Source organism: Lycorma delicatula, chromosome 7, assembly GCF_047948215.1.
Source record: "Lycorma delicatula isolate Av1 chromosome 7, ASM4794821v1, whole genome shotgun sequence".
Classification (NCBI taxonomy): Eukaryota; Metazoa; Arthropoda; class Insecta; order Hemiptera; family Fulgoridae; genus Lycorma; species Lycorma delicatula.
The window spans coordinates 79,914,599-79,938,275 of NC_134461.1; the positions used below are offsets into that span (position 1 = coordinate 79,914,599).

At 27.6% G+C, this 23,677-nt stretch overlaps 1 protein-coding gene across 4 annotated transcripts in view; it reads right to left on the reverse strand.

Annotated features, from left to right (window-relative positions):
- LOC142328475 (hemicentin-1-like) overlaps window positions 1–23,677 on the reverse strand; it is a 187,151-nt gene that overhangs the window by 72,555 nt on the left and 90,919 nt on the right. For all 4 annotated transcript variants that reach the window (XM_075372293.1, XM_075372292.1, XM_075372290.1 and 1 more), the window contains exons 24-33: window positions 22,799–22,937; window positions 20,700–20,827; window positions 18,192–18,351; window positions 16,844–16,938; window positions 12,546–12,708; window positions 11,759–11,877; window positions 10,284–10,433; window positions 8,873–9,007; window positions 3,851–3,969; window positions 210–494 (exon numbers count right to left, since the gene is read on the reverse strand). In XM_075372293.1, coding sequence (XP_075228408.1) covers window positions 210–494; window positions 3,851–3,969; window positions 8,873–9,007; window positions 10,284–10,433; window positions 11,759–11,877; window positions 12,546–12,708; window positions 16,844–16,938; window positions 18,192–18,351; window positions 20,700–20,827; window positions 22,799–22,937 — 1,493 coding nt within the window. The remainder of the gene's footprint in view (window positions 1–209; window positions 495–3,850; window positions 3,970–8,872; window positions 9,008–10,283; window positions 10,434–11,758; window positions 11,878–12,545; window positions 12,709–16,843; window positions 16,939–18,191; window positions 18,352–20,699; window positions 20,828–22,798; window positions 22,938–23,677) is intronic.

The window sequence follows — 23,677 nt, forward strand, 5'->3', positions numbered from 1 at the left end:
AGTTCAGTAAAGAGAGGAACAAACAACCACTTTCTTTTCACAGTCCCTAGAAAACCCTTGTTCTGGGTTCTTGTTGTTTTGGGAATGGGTGTACCAGTTTTAGGAATGGTATCTTATGAAGATGCATACAACCTTAAACCTTAATTAACAACTGACAATTTCAAATCTAATTAACCTTAAATGTGCTTCTTAAAATTAAATCTTATTACCTTTGGATTAGGATTTCCCGCTACAAGACAATCAAATATGATTGGTTGTCCTTGTTTAATGATAAACTCAGTTTCAGCAAATTCTTGAACAAAGAATGGCGGTAACATTACATCTACATTAAATTTAGCTTGTGATGAACCTGCTGGATTTGTAGCCACACAAGTGTAAATTCCGCTGTCAGATGGTCGTGCTTCAACAATATTTAATGAACGACCACCATCCACAGTATAAAAATGAACATCATCTGCGCGTTCATTTGCCCTGAAATCGAGAGCTTTATCATCCTAAAATAACAAAAGAAGAACCTAAGTAAAAGTTAAAGTACTCAAAAAAATAAAGTAATAAAAATTACTTAAATAAAGTAAAAATAAATTAAAGTAATTTTAAAAATATTATTCAAGTAAATCAACTTTTTTAACTTTTCATTTCATAAAGATTTCAACAATTATTTCATAAATATCCAGGAACTTCAATCTCTTCTACTTCAATCCCAAGGTATTAAAAAAATGAAGTGATATTTTTACAATAAGTTTGAGTTACTCAGATTCTGAAATTGCTTTTCTTAATGTAATGCTTTTTTCTTCATCAATTCTATCCTATTTAAAAATTTTTTTCAATACATTTTATAAAATAGATCACTTAAATAAACAAGCTTCTTTAGAATACTGATGTATTTGCTAGAAAATATACCTTCCATATTTATTTATGAATGGAACCAATGTTATTACACACCCTTATCCAAAAGCATACATTAACAAAAAAACTTACATTCCACTGTTTTCTTTCAGTCTACGTCCCAAAGTAAAAATTGTTCTCTAACTATCATGAAATTTTGATAAAAATTAAATTACTACCAGATTTATAAATCAAAACTAGCATGGCAAAAATTTTTTTGATAAAAACTTAATTTCGATACCTGTTCACGTCATAAAAACAACAAAAAAAAAACTTCTCATTATCCCATTTGCAGATACTAAATACTTAATAATTTAAGTGAGATGTGAAATTCATTTTAATAGAGTTGTAACAAAATTAAGGCAATAACTTTATTAAGATGGTTGTGAGACAATATTCATTGCAGAATGAAGTAGTTGCAGGAAAACACACGATCAAAACAACTGGGATTTGCAACTGTTGACAATAAAATGAAAATGCTTTGAGGAAACAAGTTTCCACTGCTGCAGTGTTAATTTAATCCAAAACTGATCTTCCAACTCCAAACAATCAAATCTATCAATTATGTATTTAATATTCACTAAGCAAGTTGCAAAGCATATACATTAGAAAACTAATGACCAAATCATCTGTTTTATAATACGTAGATCATCTAATTTAATTCGTTGTCTGAACATTTTTAGATCAATTTGTTTAATTGAAATACACACTTTAATACAAAAATATGTAAATACTTCTACTTAACACAATTAGACAGGAGCTGAAATGGTGAAGATGAATCAAAGTTCTGCTGATTTAGAAAAAGTCATGCAGTTTCTTGTGTGAAATGTAAAACAGAGAAACTTATTTAAAATTGTTTTTAATCTGTGTATTTTAATAACAGATTTAAACTTTAAATTAGATCAATTTTGAAGAAAACAGGGATAGGTCTATAACACATCTACTAAGTCACACTTAAAATAAGGGATGAGTGATGTTCAACGTGCTGTTTTGGTAACTACTGCTTATGCTTGTATGTAAACTTACATTTAACTGATAGGTGTATATAAATTATAGTTGTTAATTTAATGTAAATTTAATTAAATTGAATAATTAAACTCATTCTACTTGTATGTTTTTCACAAAATTGTAACAATTGAAATTAAAAAACGTGACCAACATTAACAAAAGAAATGGAATTTTGAAGTTTAAAAAAAATCGTTACATTTAAAATATCCTGATGCCAAACTAATCCAGATAATATGGATATCTGGACAAACAGGATACAGATAATTGTAATAGAATTCAAATTATGGCATGAATTCATTCTTTTAACATATCTAAAATTTATGAGGTCAAATTTGTGCCTTGAATTCCATCTAATAAATAACACTACATGAATTTTTTTAATTTCTACCAACTCTAATAACAAAACCTAATAACCCGGATAAGATAGTAATGCTAACAAAATATCCTAATAGAGCAGATATGCAGAAAATTATATAAACCCACACAGTTAATGAGTTTACAATTTACGAAATTAAACACACAATTTAACATGTATCTTTCATTTTCTATTTTATTTAAATTAATTATTGAACAATGCAGACCTCTATAGTGACATAGTAGTGTCTCTACCTTTCATCTGAAAGGTTCTAAGTTCAAATCCTGGTCAGGCTTGACATTTTTCATATTCTACAAAATTAGATTTTTATGTAAAAAAAATTGGAAATTTTAATTATGATCATAGATAAACAAGTAACTGTGATACTTGACAACAACATAAACTAACTTATTTTCTGCATCAGGACCATTACTTCATGATCAATATAAGTTATATTTTTATTGTTACCTTAAATAATAATAATAAGGTTAAAATGTGAATGTAAAAAAATCCCTTTCAGCACACCAGAAGGTGGAGGTAGATTTCACCGATGCTAAATATGGGTTAAAAAAGATTTCCACCTTAAAGTTAAGAAAAATTTCAAATTTACTCAATATGACAATGGTTGCATATGAAAAAAGTTTCATGTTTAGCATACAACAAACCCCATCTTCTTACAATTCCAGCAACATTTTGGTCATCCCTTGCCATAAGGGTTGGTCTTATCAAAAATTGTTTCAGAAAAACGTTTTAGGTAATGTTTAGAGGACTAACGACCACTTTAAACCAATTTAATACTGTCCCTATTTACGGAAGTATGATTTTTTTTGTCTCCAAAAACTATTTTTTGAAGACAAATGAGTCAATGAAGACCCTGAGTCAATGGTTGGTGATATAAAAAACTTTACTTACATAAGTTTTAGGCCCTTGTCCAAAGAATAGTACGAACTTTAAATAAATTTGATATTTTACTTAATAAGAAAGTTATAGTGATTTTTTTTTCTTCGAAAAAGCCCCCCATGGTCTGATTTTGGCTGTTAACGAACTTGACCAAGAATTTGAGACAAGTTATTTTTAAGGAACAATTTGAAAGTGACTGGCGCAAAATTATGGTAGTTATCATGTCCACAAGAAAGTAAAACATATATATATATTTTGAGCTGATGGTGGTTTTGGGGTCTGGGGGATGTGAAACGCAAAGATATGTCAAAAGTTTCCGGAAGTTGAATCATGGTACCCATTACAATGGATAGATAACATTTATATATTAATATAGATGCTATCTATATTAATTTATAGATAACAATAAACCTAAAGAAAAAAATGTTTTTTAAATTCACTCTTTATGGTGAGTATAATGTACAGTAAAACACCTATCAATAAACTCTAAAGAAAATATGTTTAAAAAATTACTAATGATCTGCATCACACAATTAAAATTATGAAAAAAATTATTAATAATTTGTTTTCAAATACTGATATTTTACTTAAATGATATTTAAATCTTTTTTAACATAAAATGTCAGTTTTTAAATATTTGTTTTTGAATAATAAAAACCGATTAAAAACGAGAAAATTACTAAAAAAGAGAAAATATCTTACTTTTAACCAAACAATAGTGGGCGGAGGATCAGCTGATGTTAAAGGACATGTTAATTTTCCAGTTGCTGTTTCCATTATTTCCATTCTCTTTTCAGATGAATCCATCACAACTGGAGCCACTGCAAAATCATTATTTATATTTATTAGTGTTGTAATTAAATGTCTACACTATTTGTAACAAAAGTAAAAGCTTGTCTTTGAAAAATGATATTGTTGCTTGGCAGGCAAAATTTCCTATGTGTTAAATACAATTTATAGGAAAAACAAAAACACTAATTAATAATAAGTTTAATATAAATATTTTGAAGTGGGGTTTTATGACACTGTAAACATTTTAACACCTTTAATTATGTTTTTGCGTGTTAGAAATTCTTAAAATAAATAGATCCATAAATTATTATGTTTTGTCACAGGAAGTTTTGCTGATATCCTGAATGTTATGTAAGAGATATACTGAATATGTATTAAGATATGATTGATTGTTATCTGAATTCAAAATTTTTTTTTAAATTTATTTAAAATAATTCAGTGTCATACAATAAGCATTTAAAAAATAATGATTGATTGAATGTTATATGGAATATTAAGTTATATAATAAAATTCTTCTGTCTAATCTATTCTGAAAAAAATTGCATTGATAAAAAAATTGCCTTCTTGTTGCTTTTACAAATCATGAGCAGAATATAAAAATGTATGCATACCACCTACTACTAAGAATTTTGGTGTAGATTATAAATGATAATAAAATTATTCACTTGTGTTTATAAATATTTCTTTTTGACTTTATTATACACTTCCTAGTTGATTACTGAATTAACTATATATTGGAATTAACAATAAATGAAATTAGCATTAATGATTAACATTAACATTATTAACATTAATAATACACAGTATGATATTGTATTAAAATTATAATTTGTAATGTATACAAAGGTAAGAATATATTCATAATAAATCTTTGAAAAATTTTAAAATAGTTATTCTATTTTTTAATTATTTTAAATGAAATTAACTTTAAAATTCTTCAAAAAGTCAGCGCCAAATTAAAAGAACTAAAATGGCATCAAGTGTAAATTAATTAAAATAAATCTTTTATTCTGAATATATAATAATATACTACACAAATTATATCAGGAATGGATAGGTATGCTACTCATACTTATGTTTAAAAAAAGAAATTGTCCCAGCATTTATCTGGATAGACCAAGATAAACTATGGTAAAACCTTGAATCAGAGCAGCATTGCAGAATATATAATTGATTAGAATATAAAAAATAGATGTGATTAAATTATTCTTTTAAAATTGCATAATTTTTAAGGTGGAAATATCATTTGATCAAGAGGAATTGGACCTAAATTTTTTTACTGAATATTTTGATCTTTTACGCAATTGTAGTTTAAATACTGTGTCATTAAACTGTTAATATTTAAAAACTCTGCGGCATATTTCAAATAGAAATATTCTCAAGGGCAAAGCCTGGAAAGGCCTCGTTTTTCATCATTGTCAGTAGGTTTATCTGCTTGCCAATTTCCTTCATTTTTAACTGAACAATGAGATCCATTTCACTATTAGAGCATTAACTGAGCATGTCTATCATTGACTCTTTACATCAATATTTTAAGTATTACCTTGCCCATCATTTAAGCTACCTAATTATGCTTTTCTGAACAGCCTTTTTATTATTTCACACCTTTTATTATCTCTTATGTGTGTAAGGATATACATGGTTATAAATGGATCCATATATACATGGATTTTACCATGTGTAAAATTTAACAATTTACTTTATAATAATAATATTAATAAGCATTCTATGTGTATAATGGTGTGGAAAGGAGGTTTTACATGCATGATACAGATTTTCTGAAAAATCTCATGTAACAGCAACACATAAGAAATTTTTCTGAACAAACAATAAGAAAATTTGCACTTGAGAAGTTTTTAAAATTATTTTTATTAGTTTCTAAACATGATTTATCACAGAGGAGGTATAACCTAACACTACAAAATGGCCAAAACAATAAAAAACAAAAAGCCTATTTTGGAAAAGAATGATGAGTGGAAGGTTTTGTCCGCCAAGCATACTATTTTACAAACCATTTGATGAAAAAACAGAAATGGATTAATTAACTTAAAATACTGACACAACTCTTCAAGGATGAGAACTACAATATACCAAACAGAAAGAGATGGTAAATGGTAAAGTAATTTATAAACTGATTTAATATACACGTTAGTAATCAGGTGTACAGTAGTTGATTGATGCATTATAATATTAGTTCTGAAAATAAGTTTATGCTGCAATCTAATTTTTGGGCTGAAAATTGTATTAGTGTATAATAAATAAACTTAATTGTTTATTCCAATCATAAAACTGCAAATACTCAAATGAATGTAACAAAAACATTATTAATTATGATCAAAATTTCCTGAAAATGATCCATAATTCAAAGGTTCCTGAGTTACTGTTGTCAAAAATAAATCCAATTTCTTGTTATCTTCTCTCTAGCAATTGAATTTTTTGTTTTACATCCCAACTTTAGGATTTTGTAAAGCAGGTAGTCATATAAAAAATGCAACCCCATATTGTAGGTATGTGCATATAAGTCAGATTAAGAAATGATCCTAAGGACAGTAATGCTTTAATTGATAACTATGCCAGATGATTAATATATATATATATATATATATAATTTTTAAAATACCCAAAAGATGAAAGGAGTATATGAAGTTACTAATCAATCCAATACGTAGTGGACTGCTCTTCCTCTGTATCAGTATGAAATGGAATGGTATTAATTAGGGAAAGCAAATGTGCCACTGGATGTTGTACAAAAGGTATGAAGAATGCAAAAAGCTACAAATAGATAGCCAAACTTTAAAATAATAAAATGTTTCAATGAATAAAAATTACAAGAAATAGTGAAATTATGCAATGTAATCTACAAACAGTAGGAAGTAGCCAGAAGTTCTTTTTAAAACTACCATAGTTCCAATTCCCATGAACCATAATATAGTAAAGGAATTAAAATAAGATTCCAGAAGTGAAAGGGAAATAAAAACAGAATAACAAAGGAAGTATTCAATAGAAAATGTACTTAACAAAAGAGTTATATAATATGTATAGTTAAATTTGAGGAACTGTAATGTGAGTTAAGGCAGGCTTTGGTTTGCAGTATTCTTATGAAATATGGACACTAAAAAAAGAATAAAAAACCAGTTAAAGATAATTTTAAATGCCTTCAAACTTTTTTTGTTCTTTTTGTATGAAGGAAACTGGAAAAGTTAAGTGAGACAAATAGGGTGAAAAATGAAGTAAGTGATAAGGAGAACAAATGAGAATAAAAGCTCAAGTAGAACAATAAAATAAACTAATCGTCGAGAAGCCAACTGACTGAGACATAACATGAGAGTAGAAAGGTTAATTAAAACAACAGTGGGAGAGAAATCAATAAAAGTTATAAACAATTTAAAAGGAAATGGGAGTTGCAGACACTTTAAGTTTTAACAGGAAGTAGAAAAGAATGAAGACAGGGCAAGGAAGGACCTGCCTCAGAACAGTTACCATATGATGACAATGATTGTCAGCTGAAAGTATTTGAAAATTGTGATGATTACATTGGAAATTTGTTATTAATTTCTCTTCCTTCAAGTATGAGGCAAATCCAGAAACAAGTAATCGTTTACTCATAGCTCCTACAGAATAATGCTACTGGAGTTTCTCATGTATGATTAATTATCTTGTTATTTTGCAATATTTTGATTTTGTATGAAGTGTATAAATCTGTAAAATTTTAGTACTGTGTTATCATATTTAGATCGGTAGACTAGAGTTGTAATCTTCGGTTCAGCAATATATTTTTCAGAAAAGATTTTACGAACATTGATCTTGAAATAGCGAAAAAATAATATAATCAAAACTTAATTTTCTAAGTTTTCACAATTTTTCTTCATTAACTTATTAATATTGGGTTTAATCTTGTTCAAAGAACAATCACTACACTACTTACTGTACCCATTTTTTCATCCTATACTGAAAATTTACTATGTCCTTTCCTTCCTAAATTATTATACAGTAGAACAAAAAAAAAAATTTCTCCTAAGAATGAGGAGAAAACAGTTGCATAGAGTAAATCGCGAAGAGAAAAGCCCCGTTTGAAAAAAAATTTTATCGGATTGCATTAATTAGTTATTAACGATTAAAGTTAAAAATTGTTTGACCGTCAACCATATGATTTTTTGATATGTGTGTATTGGAAATTTTATACAGAATATGAATTTCTGAAAATTATATAAAAAAAAGAAAACAAGAAGAATATTGATGTCTGAAAAATAAATCGAGAAAAGGTGAAATCGGTAAATACCTTCAAACAAGTGTTAACGATAAGCTATAAGGATAATAAACAGCGGTTTGCCATAGCATTGTTGTTACCTTTTATTGTAGGGATTACGGCGGCCCAACAATGCTACGGCAAACCGCTGTTTATTACTCTTATAGCTCATCGTTAACACTTGTTCGAAATTATTCCCGATTTCACCTTTTCTCGATTTATTTATTTATTTTTCAGACATCAATATTCTTCTTGTTTTCTTTTTTTTAATATAATTTTCAGAAATTCATATTCTGTATAAAATTTCCAATACACACATATCAAAAAATCATACAGTTGACAGTCAAAAAATTTTTAACTTTAATCGTTAATAACTAATTAACGCGATCCGATAAAATCTTTTTTTCAAACGGGGGTTTTCTCTTCACGATTTACTCTATACAACCGTTCTCATCTCAGTTTTAGGAGAAAATCTATGTATCACTGTGTTATTGATTATATGAAATAAATATGTTGAAGATAAAAGATGAACAAACATTAAATAGAGAAAAAGGGGGAAAAATAACTGATAAAATTAAGTCAAATTACTGATAAAAAAAAAGTTATATTTAAAGTAGAATATTTCTCTGATTTGATTTGATTTGTTAAACGTTTAAAAAAAAATTGATAAATCAAATAAACTTACCTAAAACATTGACTGTATAATTTTTTGTAACAGTACCAGCTGCATTAAATGCAACACACGAATAAATTCCACTAGATTTATCAAAAGACACAGATAACAATACAAGAGTATTGTCTTGCATAACTAACAGATCCTCTGCAACAAAAAATAAACAATGCATACTGAACCAAACTAGTAATAATTGATAAAGCAATTACACATAAACAATTAATTACAAGCCAAGTTTAAACAGATTAAAAGTTGTAACAAACCTTCACTCTTTGTTTTCTGTAACAAGTTGGTATTCATCAAGGTTGATGTCTAAAACAAGTTTAGTCAATATTGATAACTAAATGTAATTAATAAAATGTTTTGAGTTACTCACAGGGTAATAAATAGGAATATTGTGCAGTGTTAAACTACATAATGAAAACAGTATTACTTACCATACAGAAAATACTATGTTATCATTTACTATCGTATAATAATAGTAATATTTATCATATAAAGATATATTGCCATTAAAAAGCAGATACTTCTACTCAAGCACATGTACTCAAGCATATGAAATAACTTTTCAGTACCTTTTATTTGGCAGATGTAGATAATTTTACTGTATAATTTTTAGTAAAATATTCAATAATAAAATTATTAAACACAAACAATTTATTTTTATTCAATTGTTCAACTTTCTATTGTGCTGATTGTAAAAAAATACAGAAATATTTACAGATAACAATGCAGACTATAAAGCACAATAAAGTATTTTTATATTATAAATACAGAGTAAAAACTGAACAATCCAAACTGTTGATAGGGACTGGAACTATACGACAAGTCTATTTAAAACTTTTTTTTGATTGGCTGATTTGTATATTTCCAGATATCAAGTACAACTTTCTTGACTCATGAATCATAGTAGCTGTGTCACTCATTAATGTAATGAAAGTATCTGTAACTTGTTATATCCATGGACATAATGTTGATTGGAAACAGTTCTGAGAAACTGATGGCAGTAAATTTAATTGATATTGATTGTATCTCATAGGTAATTCAAGATTCAGCGAGTCTTAAACTATCAATATCCTTCACAGGAAGACTAACATTAACTATTTGTGCCACTCCAATACACAATTTTTGACTGAAATTACTTTATTATTCCAATAAATTCACATCCAGAAGGTACTCGTTGAAACAAGAGAACTGAATACTTTTTCAGTTCTTTCAGTTTCCTGAACTACATAGAAAATAATTAAATTGTACTAAGTATTAATGTTTATAAAAAATTTTGTTATTTTAAATACTGTAGAGAATCATATGGAAATACAAAATAAAAGTGAATTGCCCAAATTGCTATTAAAAGATAACTTCACTTTATTTAATCAGCAATCAATACTACAAAAAATTTATAAAAATAAAAAATACACCATACCAGTTGAATAACCAGCTTTGAGAGAAGTATTTCCTCTTTTCCAATACAATTGTGGTGTAGGGTGTCCAGTGGAATTACAAGGTAATGCATGATCATCACCTTCAGGAATATTGATAACTTCAGAGGATTTGTTCCACATCTTAGGTGGTACTAAAACAAATTAAGTAATGCATTAGAAATACATAAAACACATTCCTTATGAAAATTAAAACAAAAGTAGCAAAGGTAAAACTAGTTTTTCTATAAATTAAACCTAAGAGACAAACTCTTGATAAAGACAAATCACACCAATTTTTTGAATAAAATAATTTTAATAATTTCAAAATTTTTCATTCACTGAAACTAATACATAAAATCTTTCTTCTGTAAGATAAACTCATTGAAAATGGTTGAAGGAAGAACTGAACATGTTTTGAAGTAAATTATTAAAAATATTTTATTTGTAATAATGGTTTCGTTTGTTATTTCAAAAGTTCATCTAGTTTGAAAAAGCCATTCCTGTAGCATGTGAAAAATACCATGACTGATCAGAATCGAAATCCAGGACCTCTGGATGAAAGGCCGAGATGCTACCACTCCGCCACAGAAATAGACATTACTTCAATGTTTATATAAGAAATAAAAATAAATGAAAAGTTTTGAATTTGCAGTACTCTCTATTTAGTGATAAAAAGACTATACTATATGCTACAAAAGTGAAAGCTTGGATTTACAGTAAATAATTTGTAAAAAAAAGGTCATATGAAAATGTAGTTGATAACACTTTATTAAATAATCTGTTTGACAGTTCTATTGCACTTTAATCCCTTACTTTTACTTGATTATTACATAATGATTAAAAAAGTCAAACTTTTCATTGTGTTTTTTCAAGTCTATTTTAAAAGAATAACATTCTTGCATTTATCTTCAATTACTAGTGCTGCTGTTTTAATCATGGTGTTAACAAATATTATTGTGACTTTTGGTATATATTTATATTTTGGACTAAAAGTACTAAAATACTAAAAGTATGTAGAAATTAAATTGTGTCTGTTCCTTACTATTTTATATAATGATATATTTTTAGTCTTATCTCATTCATTATGATATTAAAAGAATTTTCATGTGACAATACAAGAATTTCTTATTTTATATTTTCATTTTTCAAATCAAGAAACTTAATTGGAAAACTTAGTGTAAACATATTACATCCTCAATTCCCAAGAACTTTATTTATATTCAGTAGCAGTCGCATCGTTGTGTAAGTGTATTCCTTTTTTATTTTTATCAGATATTATATAGTGATACATCATCTTTAATTTTTGATTGATATAATTTTCAACTGAATAATTTTGTAAGGAGAGATGTTTACCTTTGTAATTCCTAAAAAAAAATTACAAACACCAATAACCTGTAGAGTTTATGACAAATTCTATCATCCAAAATGTACATATAAATAATGAAGAATTACTAACAAGCTAATTGTTGTTACTTACCAAGAACTTCTACATTGAAAACTTTCTCTACAATACCAGCTGAACTCTCTGCATGACAAACATATACACCAGCTAAGTTAAGTGATGCATTCTTTAAAACTAGGTCATTACCCTCAGTGCTGTAATAATAAAAAAGTACAAAAACTTTTCAGAAGAAAAAATTAGTTATTCCTGTAATACTAGCTAGGAGGATTAATATTTATTTAAAACTATGCAAACAACAAAGTCAATTACATTAATAAATGCAATGTTTTTAAAAACAAATTTACTTCATGCTGTTTCATGACTTTTGTTATGACATAACTATTATGTCATATAGTTATAAGCCATAACTATTTTTCAGCACTCTTGCAACCATATTCATTGAATAGGGCTGGCATTTTCACCTTAGTATCAGTAGATATTATTGTGTATCTTTAGTTATATATATACATTTCTTAAATTTGAATGAAAAGCTTTTGATCCTTAAAAAATTAGTGGATGATTTTAAATAATATAAAACAAAAAAATTGTATTTTTTTTATTATTCTTATTTTAATAAAAACCAGCTTAAAATAAATTGCACTAAAAACTAAAAATAAATAATGGTCATGCCAAATTAAGGATTAGTAAATTGTTGAAGTTGCCCATTTTTAATTTTGTGCAGACTTCAAAAAGTTAAAATTTACAGTATTTGTAAAAATTAAAGGTGAAGAATACTCACAACTGTTACCATTTCAGGAAATTCCAATAAAAAAATAGAAAAATTGAGTAAAAATGTAGTTTAAAACCAGTTATATAATAGTACCTGAAATGTTCATCTTCATTTATTTCACTGATATTTTCAGGTTCTTTCCATGACCAAGATATAATAGGTGGAGGATAACCAATAGCATCACAGTTCAATGAGATTTCATTTCCTTCAGCAACTTGTATGTTCTCCTCATCTCCATTATTTATTTTAGGAGGAACTAAGCACATCAAATAAATAAATTATGATGATTACAATACTAATTAAAACTTTTTTTTTTTTTTTTTATACATACATATACACACATGTGTACAACTTAAACAGCAGTCCCATCAATTAGTAGTTGATACAAAATGCATATATTGGCGTGAGATGGGTAAAATAATGTGGAAGATGCTGGTATGACTGAAGCTAGAGTGGGAACTGATTATTGCCTGTACATTTGAGTCTGAATCGAGCATTGGCTTTTGAACAAGGTTGCATAATTGTGTGTAGTTCTTTTATTAAAATGTGATTAACTGTTAAAGAACTTCTATTTGTATTGGAAACTTATTTAGAGAGGTTAAATTCTTATGTTGTGTGCCAGCAAAGGTTCAGGAAGAAATTTAAAAAAAAAGCACCAGTGAAAAGTGTTATTCAAAAGTTAGTTAAAAAATTTTGTGAAATAGGTTTCGGTGTTAGACCAGAAATATGCCCGAAACAGGTAAGCTTTAATGATGCAGGTCATACAGGACATTAAAGTGACAGTTACAAGATCTCCTCATAAATCTTTCCGGAGACTAAGCTAGGAAAAGAACAATTCACTAGGTTCAGTCCACACTGCAGTGAGGAAAATGCTGAAATGTTATCTGCATTGAATGTAGGTTTTCCATGAGCTAACTAATACTAATTATACTAAAAGGGTTCACTATTGTCAATGGTTCAAGAACTTCATTAGAGGCAACACTGGCATTTTAGATCAAGTGTATTTCACAAATGAAGTGTGATTTCATCTTGGTGGGTATGTTAATAGTTGAACTAATGGACCTTTCTCTTTTCTGTTTTGCCTGTTTTGGAACCACCAAGAGGTATTAAAGGTATTTAGAGAATGTATGAGGATGTTACGTATGAATGTAAATGAAGTGTAGTTTTGTACAGTCTCACGCTCAAGTCGACCGTTCCTGAGATATGTTATTAAGTGAAACCCAACCACCGTAGAATACCGCTATCCACAATCTAGTATTCAAATCCATATAAAAGTAACTGCCTTTACTAGGATTTGAACCTTAGAACTCTCAATTTTGGAATCAGTTGATTTGTGATAACAAGTTAACCACTAGACCAGCCCAGTGGGCTGAACTACTGGACCTTTTTCTTCTTTCTTTTCCTGTTTAGCCTCCGATAACTACCATTCAGATAATACTCAGAGGATGAATGAAGATGATATTGTATGAGTATAAATGAAGTGTAGTCTTGTACATTCTCAGTTCGACCATTCCTGAGATGTGTGGTTAATTGAAACCCAACCACCAAAGAACACCAGTATCCACGATCTAGTATTTAAATCCGTGTAAAAATAGCTGGCTTTACTAGGACTTGAACGCTGGAACTCTCGACTTTCAAATCAGCTGATTTGGGAAGACGCTTTCACCACTAGACCAACCCGGTGGGTCGAATTACTGGACCTGGGGTACTGAAAACCCACACATTTTCTTTGAATCTCCTCTACACCTACAAAAAATAGGTGTACTGTTTCAAGATGACAAATAACAGGACTTGTTTCTTTTTAAAAAAAAAACTGTGGATGTTGCCTTCTACTAAGATATTACTCAACAGTTCATAGCCTTACTACAAGAAGATGAGCTTGATACTGGTTGAACAGGACAGTGCTGAACATTTTGCCGTACAGCTGTACAGCTTGCTTTACTATGGAGATGCTACAGGATAATTTTGATAGAAGAATCATTTCTAAAGGGTCGTGGCTACTAAGATCCCCTGATCTGACTAGTCCAGACTTCTTTCTGTGAGGTTACTCAAAAAAAAATTTATAGAAGCAATCCATACAGCCTGCAGGAATTGAAGATAAACATTATACCAATACCATCAAATAGACAGGGTACAGCTAACAAGAGTAGCCAGGAACATGGTCACACATGATGATAAGTGCGTAGAAGTGGATGGACATCGTTTTCAACACCTTAATTTTTCAAACTCCTATATATATGTTTTTCTAAAATCTATCTTTTCAAGACCCATATCACCTCTGTACTAATAATTATTGTATATAACTCAACAACTTTAATTTTATTTTATCATAATTCTTGTCATATTTTTATATATGTAACTTTTAATTTCAATAATTTTAATTAATATTTATTTTTAACATTTTTTATATTCTTTTTAAATATAATAAATTTTTTTTTTTATTTTTAACTACTTTTTAATCTTAATTTAATTTTTAAATCTTATATAATAAATTTTATTTTTATATACTATATATATTATATTTTAATTATCATTTTGAGTTTAATATGTAATTCGGTAATAAATATTTTATAAAGAAGAATTACAACTGATGATGTGGGTTGCCACGAACGTACTATTGCAGACATTTACTTTATTTAATTCTGAACTTGGGTGGATCAATTTGGGTTATGTACAAAAAAAAAATATATATATATATATATGTTATTATGTGATTTTCACACCAATCAGCATGAAACTGATGATAGTACTTTGTATTGGGCATGTTTTTTCAGAATTACAAGAGATATATTTACTTTTTACACAATTTTATAATTCTTACTAGATAGTTTTAACAAATATGATCTTATTTCAGAATAAAGGAGTGTAACCTTTATTCAAGTAACTGAACCAAATCTTTTTAGCTGAACATTCTGTATTATTATTATATATAATTTCTAATCTCATTAACAAAAATTTGTTACTGCAGCTGAGTAGTTCATTATTTTGTACACAACTGTGCCAATGCATTTTGGTATAAACTTTATTTATAAGGCAAAACTTCTATTGTCATGTAAATTATTTTTTCCTTCAATTATTAACTTTACTAAATATCATTCTACATTCCTTTTTTAATCTGCACTAACCTCAATATGTTTATTGAGAATTAACAATTATTCCTACACATTACTGCAGTTTAATGTTTCCTAGAACATGTTTTGATATCTTATTTTTCCATTCTAAAATATAGTTTGATATGTGAAAATAATCCTTAATCTTTGTTTTCTAAGCTGACAAATCAACAGCTTCTTTCAAAAAAATGTTTCTACTTTTTTCATCAATTATTGTATTATCACCAGTTTAATGGGTTTTTCTTTTTTTTTAGAAGAGGTTGCTCTTTAAAGTTGTTTTTATTATTTCTGTTGACATCATTAGTTGGTATATTTTCAAAGTATAATGGTATATGCCATAACGTGATTGTGATTTTCAAAGAATTTTCATACAAAAATTTAAAATGGTGAGTTTTATTTAACACCGTTAAGTAATAAAAAAATAATGCATATTCCTACCATTGTAAATAGTCTCATCATGCTTGATAGCAATCTTTTTACCTTGCTTCTCTTCATTCCTTTTCTTATTTTTACTAAGACAGCTTTCCTGCTTTTATAATTTTTCAGATGAGTTTTTCATTTGGGCAGCTTTTTTTAAAGTCTTGTAAATAAAAAACACATAGATATAACAAGAAAATAAACTTTTTAAAAATAAATAACACGTAAAAAATACAACAGAGTAAAAAGAAAAGATTTAAATTTTCCTTTAAATTACAACTTAATGAAGTTGGCACTAAACTGAAAATTATTAGTTAATATTTCTGATTATATTTAGCTGTACTAAATGTTACATCAATAGCAACTAAATGAAAAAAAGGATCAATGAAACTGTACACAGTGTCATTTAATTTCAGCAATCTCCAGGACCGGTTTATTAAATGAGGCTTCAGCTATCAGCATTTATCCTTACTTCACATCCTTTCCAATTCCTGAGATGCTGCACCCTGAAATTTTCCATCTGTAATGGAATCATAATGTTATAAGGAATTATTGCCTAGCCAAGAATCTTTCATTGTCTTTTTTGTTTATAAACTGAAAATTAGTTAGAATTAATTACTTTGTTAAATCACTCACTTTTTTACATTGAAGCTTATTCCTGCTGTTTTTTAAACTCTATCATGCAGTAAGAAACTACTATTACTCATAGTTAAATCTGTACATTTAATTCTAGCAATAGAAACTATTTCTGTCACAATCTTTGTCTTAACTTTAAATATAATTAAAGTCATTTTAGTAAAAATTTATAGTGAAAGCATCAATTACTTTTCAATATGAATTACTTAACCAGTATTATAAATTTACCTAAAACAGTCACAGAAGAATTTTTTGAATCAGACCCCCCATCATTATATGCAACACAAGTATAGATTCCCTCATCACTTTTTGATGCAGTAAACCTATAACATAAATATAAAATAAAATATAAAATTGAAAGATATTAATGTAAAGTATTAATAAGTATTAATAGTTCAAAAACTAAACCAAAATTTTTAAAATAATAGAAATCAGTTAAGGTTTTTGAAGGCTCTTTAATTTATTACAAAATCTAATTCTTGATTTAGGTCTGATATTAATAGTCTTCAACAAATTTCCTCCATCTATTTAACAAGATCAGAGATTATCGGCCAGTAAAAGAGACATTAATTTCCTCTCAGTGAATAAACCATATTATAAACTATAATAATTTTAACCACTCAGTATCAGTCATTTATTCATAGATGTTTTCACTTAAATTGGAAAATGTAAAAAAATGATACTGTTTTTGATAAGATAAAAAATATTTGATATCTTCAAATCATTTCTAATCATTTAACATTTCTTGCAAAATTAAGATAAAACAGTAGGCTTCTTTCTCCACAATTTAGTTATTACTTATTTGTTTTATACATGTTTACAGAAAAAATATATAAAAACGTTTTTTTGACTAGTTTTTTCACAAAATATTTACCTTTCTGTAAAAATCAAATAGCTAGAAAATAATCGATGGATTAAAATTTTTTTAACTGAAGCATTATTATAATTTTTAATTAATTTACAAATTGATAAATTTTGCTGATATTATCAGCAATAACAGTGGTGTAAAATTATTCAAAAGTGAAAAATTAATATCAGTTGTTTTATTATTATGTAATAAATATTAAATCTTATTGTGAGAAAATTATTATTTAATTTGATACTAATTTACAATACTAGAATTTACAATAAATAAAAACAATTAATATATAATCAACCTGAATGTAAAGTGGAGGGCATGAAAACAGACACAAAATTACATCAATTTTCTGTCATAACTCAGCTATTAGTTTACCAATTTAAAAAAATAAAATGAATTTTGTTCAAAATAAAAGGCTTAACATTTTAGCATATCATACATTTTGATAAAACTTATATTTATGGAAGTAGGCCTATAATGGATTGAAAAATAAAAATGGCTGCCATTTTGTATTTTTCTGAAGGTATTGAAGTCCTGATTTTTTGCTCATCTTAAAACTTACAGCGGAGGACAAAGGAGAAATTGTCATTTTTCCTAAGGATATTTTTTGATTAGTTTTACAATCAGAATCCGAAAAAGTATAATTAGCCCACCATTTTAGAAACACTCTGTATATATACAATGATAAACAAAACTATTCTTAATTAGATAACTAACCTTAAAACACTGTCAACTCCAACAATATCACCAACTGATTCATTGTTTCTAAACCACTTTACAGTTGGTAATGGTTTACCACTTACTTCACAATATATTTCTATAATCTGATTTTCCATTATATAAAATTCAGCAGGAAGTGAAATTATTTTTGGTGGAACTAAAATAAAACAATTAAACCAAGATTCAAATATATAAAAAATAAAAAACAATAAAAATAATTTTATATTTTTTTTAAAGAATTATTTGCCACTTATTATACATTATAATTGCACTGCTTGCTATAAAGCATAATCAGATTCAGAAGGCAAATTGAGATTAAATTTCAAAATTGGAATTGCTCTGACAGTTTTAGCCTTCCCTCATATGCTAGTCATAATATATTTTTTCAACTTATCAGAAACATCAATTATCAACTTATCAGAAACATAACTAAATCTTACTGTTCAATATTTATATAATATTGACTAATTTAATGATTGCAAATTCATTTACTCTTAGATGCTGTTTCAGGTATTCTTAGCTAACTGGAATTAATCATAAACTCTGGTTTGCAATCTTTAACATTTTTAATTTAATACCACAAAAATATATTCAGTGACTAGCTTTGAATACTACCAGCTCTTTTACTATTTTCTTTTCTTTTTTTACATGATAAATCATATAATATATATATTATATATATATAAATGAATGTTTGTCCCATATACGTTCCTATACCATTCATCCAATTGCGATAAAACTTTTGTAAGTTGTTGTGTGCACATTCGTAAAGGTTTCTGAATTAGTTTGGACCCACTAGGTGGCGCTAGGGGGAGATATTTTGGAAAATTGTATTTATGGTCCGATTTGGCTCATATTCAGAATATGTATTAGTTATGTGAAAAGAAATAATATTTTTTGCGCAAAAGGGAAGAAGGGAAAAAGAAAAAAGGGAAAGAGTCGAAGAGGGGAAGGGATGAAGATTGGAAGAGGGAAAGAGTGAAAAAAAGAAAGGTTAAATTTTGAGATGTTCCGAGTTCAGTTTTTTAATATTTTATCAAACTTTCATTTGTGCTCATTTAATCTATATAAATATACTCAAATCTAGCAGTAGCAAAGCATTGTAGGCTTAACTAGTTTATAATAAAAATAACAAAATTAGAGTAGTATCTGAAGAGAATCTTCATTTCTAAATTATTGACCCTCCTTGAAAACAATAATAGTTTTTACAGAATGAGAATAATCAGGAATTTTTACTTTTTACTTCCTTGTACGAAGTAAAGAATGTATTGTGATCGCAAAAAATTTCAGTTCTCAGATTTCAACGGAAATATCCATTTTGACCATCCCTGAATCTATTTTGACTAGTTTTGGTGTAACATCTGTATGTATCTCACATTATTCAAAAACTATTAGACAAAAACAATTAAATTTTGGATTTAGGACTGTTTTAACACCTAGTTGTGCACCTCCCCTTTTGATTGCAATCAACTGAACCAAAAGTGTCCAAAAAAGCCCAAAATCCAAAAAATTTGGATTATCATAAGGAGTACTTATTTTCATTGGTTCCAGTTATAGCCAAATAAAATTTTAATTAATAAAATAATTGGATCTTAAAAGGGGAAGATACATTGGTTCGAATCAGACTTCATCTCCCTTTTTTTAACTTGTAAATGTTGCAAAAATATAGCAGAAGTACACTTTTTTATAACTGTGTAATCCAATAGTACATTTTAATGGCTTAGTGGCATTTTTAATTTACATTATAATATATATTTAATGAACAGAATAGAAGTTAAATCTTCTTTCTCTAAAATTTCCAACGTCTTACAACTGTTATAAGTGTACAACTTTTACCCACCAACAATTTATCATTCAAAATTCTACTTCCTGAATTTTAGGTAAATCAAAATGTACATCTGCTTTTTGGCTATTTCTGAAGGAAATGAAAATAGAATCAGTTCTGATTATAAACGCAGCATGGAAGCTGTATTTTTATAAAGATTTTCAAAAGTGGCATAAAAATACTTACTCTTTAGCAATACCCATTGCTACTGCTCTAGTTGCTGATTCTGGATAGTGTGGCACAACTTCCAGAACATTTCTTAGCAGGATTGTGTGATAATCTTGTTCAGTTGGCATGAATTATAATCCTAATTGGAAAATTCAAAAATATGTTACTGCCCAAATTGCAGTCTGTGGCAATATTGGTTGTCTTAATGTTTTTAAATCTTTACAATTCACATACAAATAACCATAAGACACAGAAAATAAATGTAACATGGCAAAGGGTGGTACACCACTGTAACAATTTCAATAAACTAATTAACCAACCAGTAGTCCAATGTTTGTGCCTAACTCAACAAGAGAAATTACTGACTATTTGTTACTTCCAAGATAGCTAATTAAGAAATGTTTTAAGAAATAGCCTAGAGGAGAATAGATGTGATCAGAGTAAGAAACTTTATTTAAATAGAAAAAAAAAATAATTAAGCTACACTGATAAATAATTATGTCACAAATTACCAATTATATTAAGAGAAGTAGCCCAAGTAGCAGAGCCTGCAACATTTTCAGCTTTACAAATATATGAGCCTTCATCTTGAATAGTTACATTTTTTATAACATAGCTACCAGTACTTGTTATCTGAGATCTGTAATCAAAATAACATCAACATGTAGACTAACAGTACGTTTTCACTAAATTCTTCCTCAAAAGCTAGCTTTAAATATATAATTGATTTTGCAACATTTTCATCCTAAATGATCAAAAAGTTCATTACTTGAAATTTTATAATTTCGGAATCTTAATCATTTATTTCCTTAACTTAAAATTTGCTAGTATTTTAATTCCATTCACTTTGCTTAATTTTGGTTAATTTACAGCTTTAAAACAATTTGTAACTGATATTTTTAGCTGCAGGCAGAGAGCACAACATATATTAATTACTTTAAAGATTCTTGGACTCATAAAGTAATACACAAGTACACCCAATTAAAAAAGCTACAGGTTAAAGACAAATAGTATCAAACAGAAAAATCATAAAATAATCTTAAAATCTAAATTTTTTTAAGCATAATTTGATTATTTGTGTTTTTATCATAACATACACTTCATCTGATGGCTTAGTCCAATTTAATGATATGATAACATGAAAATCTTATAACTGTATAACTTAAGCAATGACAGATTCCAGTATTTATAACATCATAAAGAAACCTTCATTGTGTTTAAAAATGCAGCACATTTTTTTAAACGGCTATAGCTCACTTTAATCTACAGTGAAAGTTATAAAATCTGGTTTATCTGAGATTGTGCTAGGTTCTGTTCTAAATCAAGCTCCTTCTGATTTTGTACCATTCTGAAACTTGGTCTATTCAGAAAATAACTTTATTTTTTTAAATTTGTATTATTACTTTTACTGGTTATTGGTTCTTGTCCCCTTCAAAGTACTACCCTCCCCTATTCACTCACTTTTCTCAGCAGTTTTTCTACTTCAGAAAGAGTCCTGGACAGTTTAATTTGAAATGGTTTTTGTAAAATCCATGACAAATTTGCTTTAATATCATCAATACTCTCAAAATGGCATCCTTTCATCACTGATTTTAATTTTGGAAATAAGAAAAAATTGCCAGGTCTGATGATTAGTGAGGACAGTCATCTGATTTTTGGCACAAAACTGATGAATTGACAAAGCTGAGTGTGCGGTGCATTGTTGTGGTGAACAACAATGCACCGCATGAGTTATCTCGCCACAACTCTGAAGTCAAAGGTATTCCTGGTCAAGGGTCATCTTCAATTGACTGACGACCACTTTTAAATTGCAAAAACCATTCATAACATTGCATATGACCCAGAGCATCATCTGTGTAAGCTTGTTTCAAAAGTTGAAATGTTTCTGTAAAAGTTTTCCCAAGTTTCACATAAAATTTTACATTGTATCATTGCTCCCGAAAATCACACATTACAAAAAAATCACTACAAACACTTAAACCAATTGCACTCAAATAACAATAACATGAAAAGTAAATGAGACATCAACAATCCAAGAACATGTTGTTACAGATGAGTTATGTGGAACACAATGCTGCCAACTGCATGTCACTAAATATCTCCATTGATGCGTAATTAAAAATGTTCGGTTATTTTCTGCAGATCTCATATATTTGCATGTATAGAACTGGTTTTAATTAGATTTCTAATCAATTTTTTTTAATGTGAGTGATTTTATGTGAGTGAGTAATTTTAGTGATAATTGTAGATCACATGTGTGAAACAAATTAACAAATGTTAATTAATATAACAGTACACGGTATACATATTTTTTATTATAAAAGATAATACAAGCTACCACTAACAAAAATAATGTTATAGTAAAAAATGGTGTTGGATCTAAAATAAACATTTCACTTGGCCAAACTCAAACTGAAGAAAAATGAAATGTAAAATATTTCATGAATGAAAAGTCAAACATTTTTTAATTAAATTAGAATATCTAAATAGTTTGAATAAGATTATTCCTTATAAATATTGTAAATTTAATCAAGTAAATCAATTCAAACTTGTTATCTTTATACGTACACATATAACATTATTTTATGTAATCATTAGATGTTTTACTCACGAAGGAAGAGGATTAGGTCTTCCAAAACGAAACCATGATACTGTTGGAGTTGGATTACCAGCAGTTTTGCACTCAAGTTCAATACTTTTATCAACTATTCCATCAACCTTAGAAGGTCCAGGTAATATTTCTGGTCTAGCTGTAGGCATAAAAATACTGTGTTTCAATTAAATCATTCTATAAAAAATTTATGTTATTAAAACAAATCATTTAAAACTAATTGTTTAAAGTAAACAGTGATATAAAGTAAATCAGAATATTTTGTTTATTAAGAGATCAGATTGAAGAAATTGATTGAAGATATGGATATCTAACCAAAATACATTTTCAAGGTTTCCATATGTTCCCTCAGAAAGTATGATGGTAACTAATACCACAACTAAATTTTACACCTAAATTTCTGTCATAATTACAATTGTTTATTGTTTACAGGTTTTAAAGCCTTTATATTATATTTTATGGTATCAAAAAGTTTTGCTATTCATTTGATCTTAGAGGCAATACAAAATTTCAAGTAAATAAAAAAAAAGTAAGAATACAGAAGACTTTAGATCATCTATTGGTTAAATTATGCAGTATAAATTAGACTGGTCTTAGGATATGATGGTCAACTGGATACTATCTTTATCAGGTTAACACCAAATGTTTGATTAAGGTTCATTTTAATTTTGATAAAAAAACTCCTGTGTATTTTTCAAGCAATTTTTTTTACATAAGAGACTGTTTGGTGACTCAAGAGTAAACTAACATGTTTACATATTTTTACTGCTTTATGAGTGTACATGAAAATAAATAAATATATATTTTTTTAAATGTTAATATGATATACAAAATTTGTTTTTTCAAATTATTCTTCTGACAGCCTACTATTAAATAAAG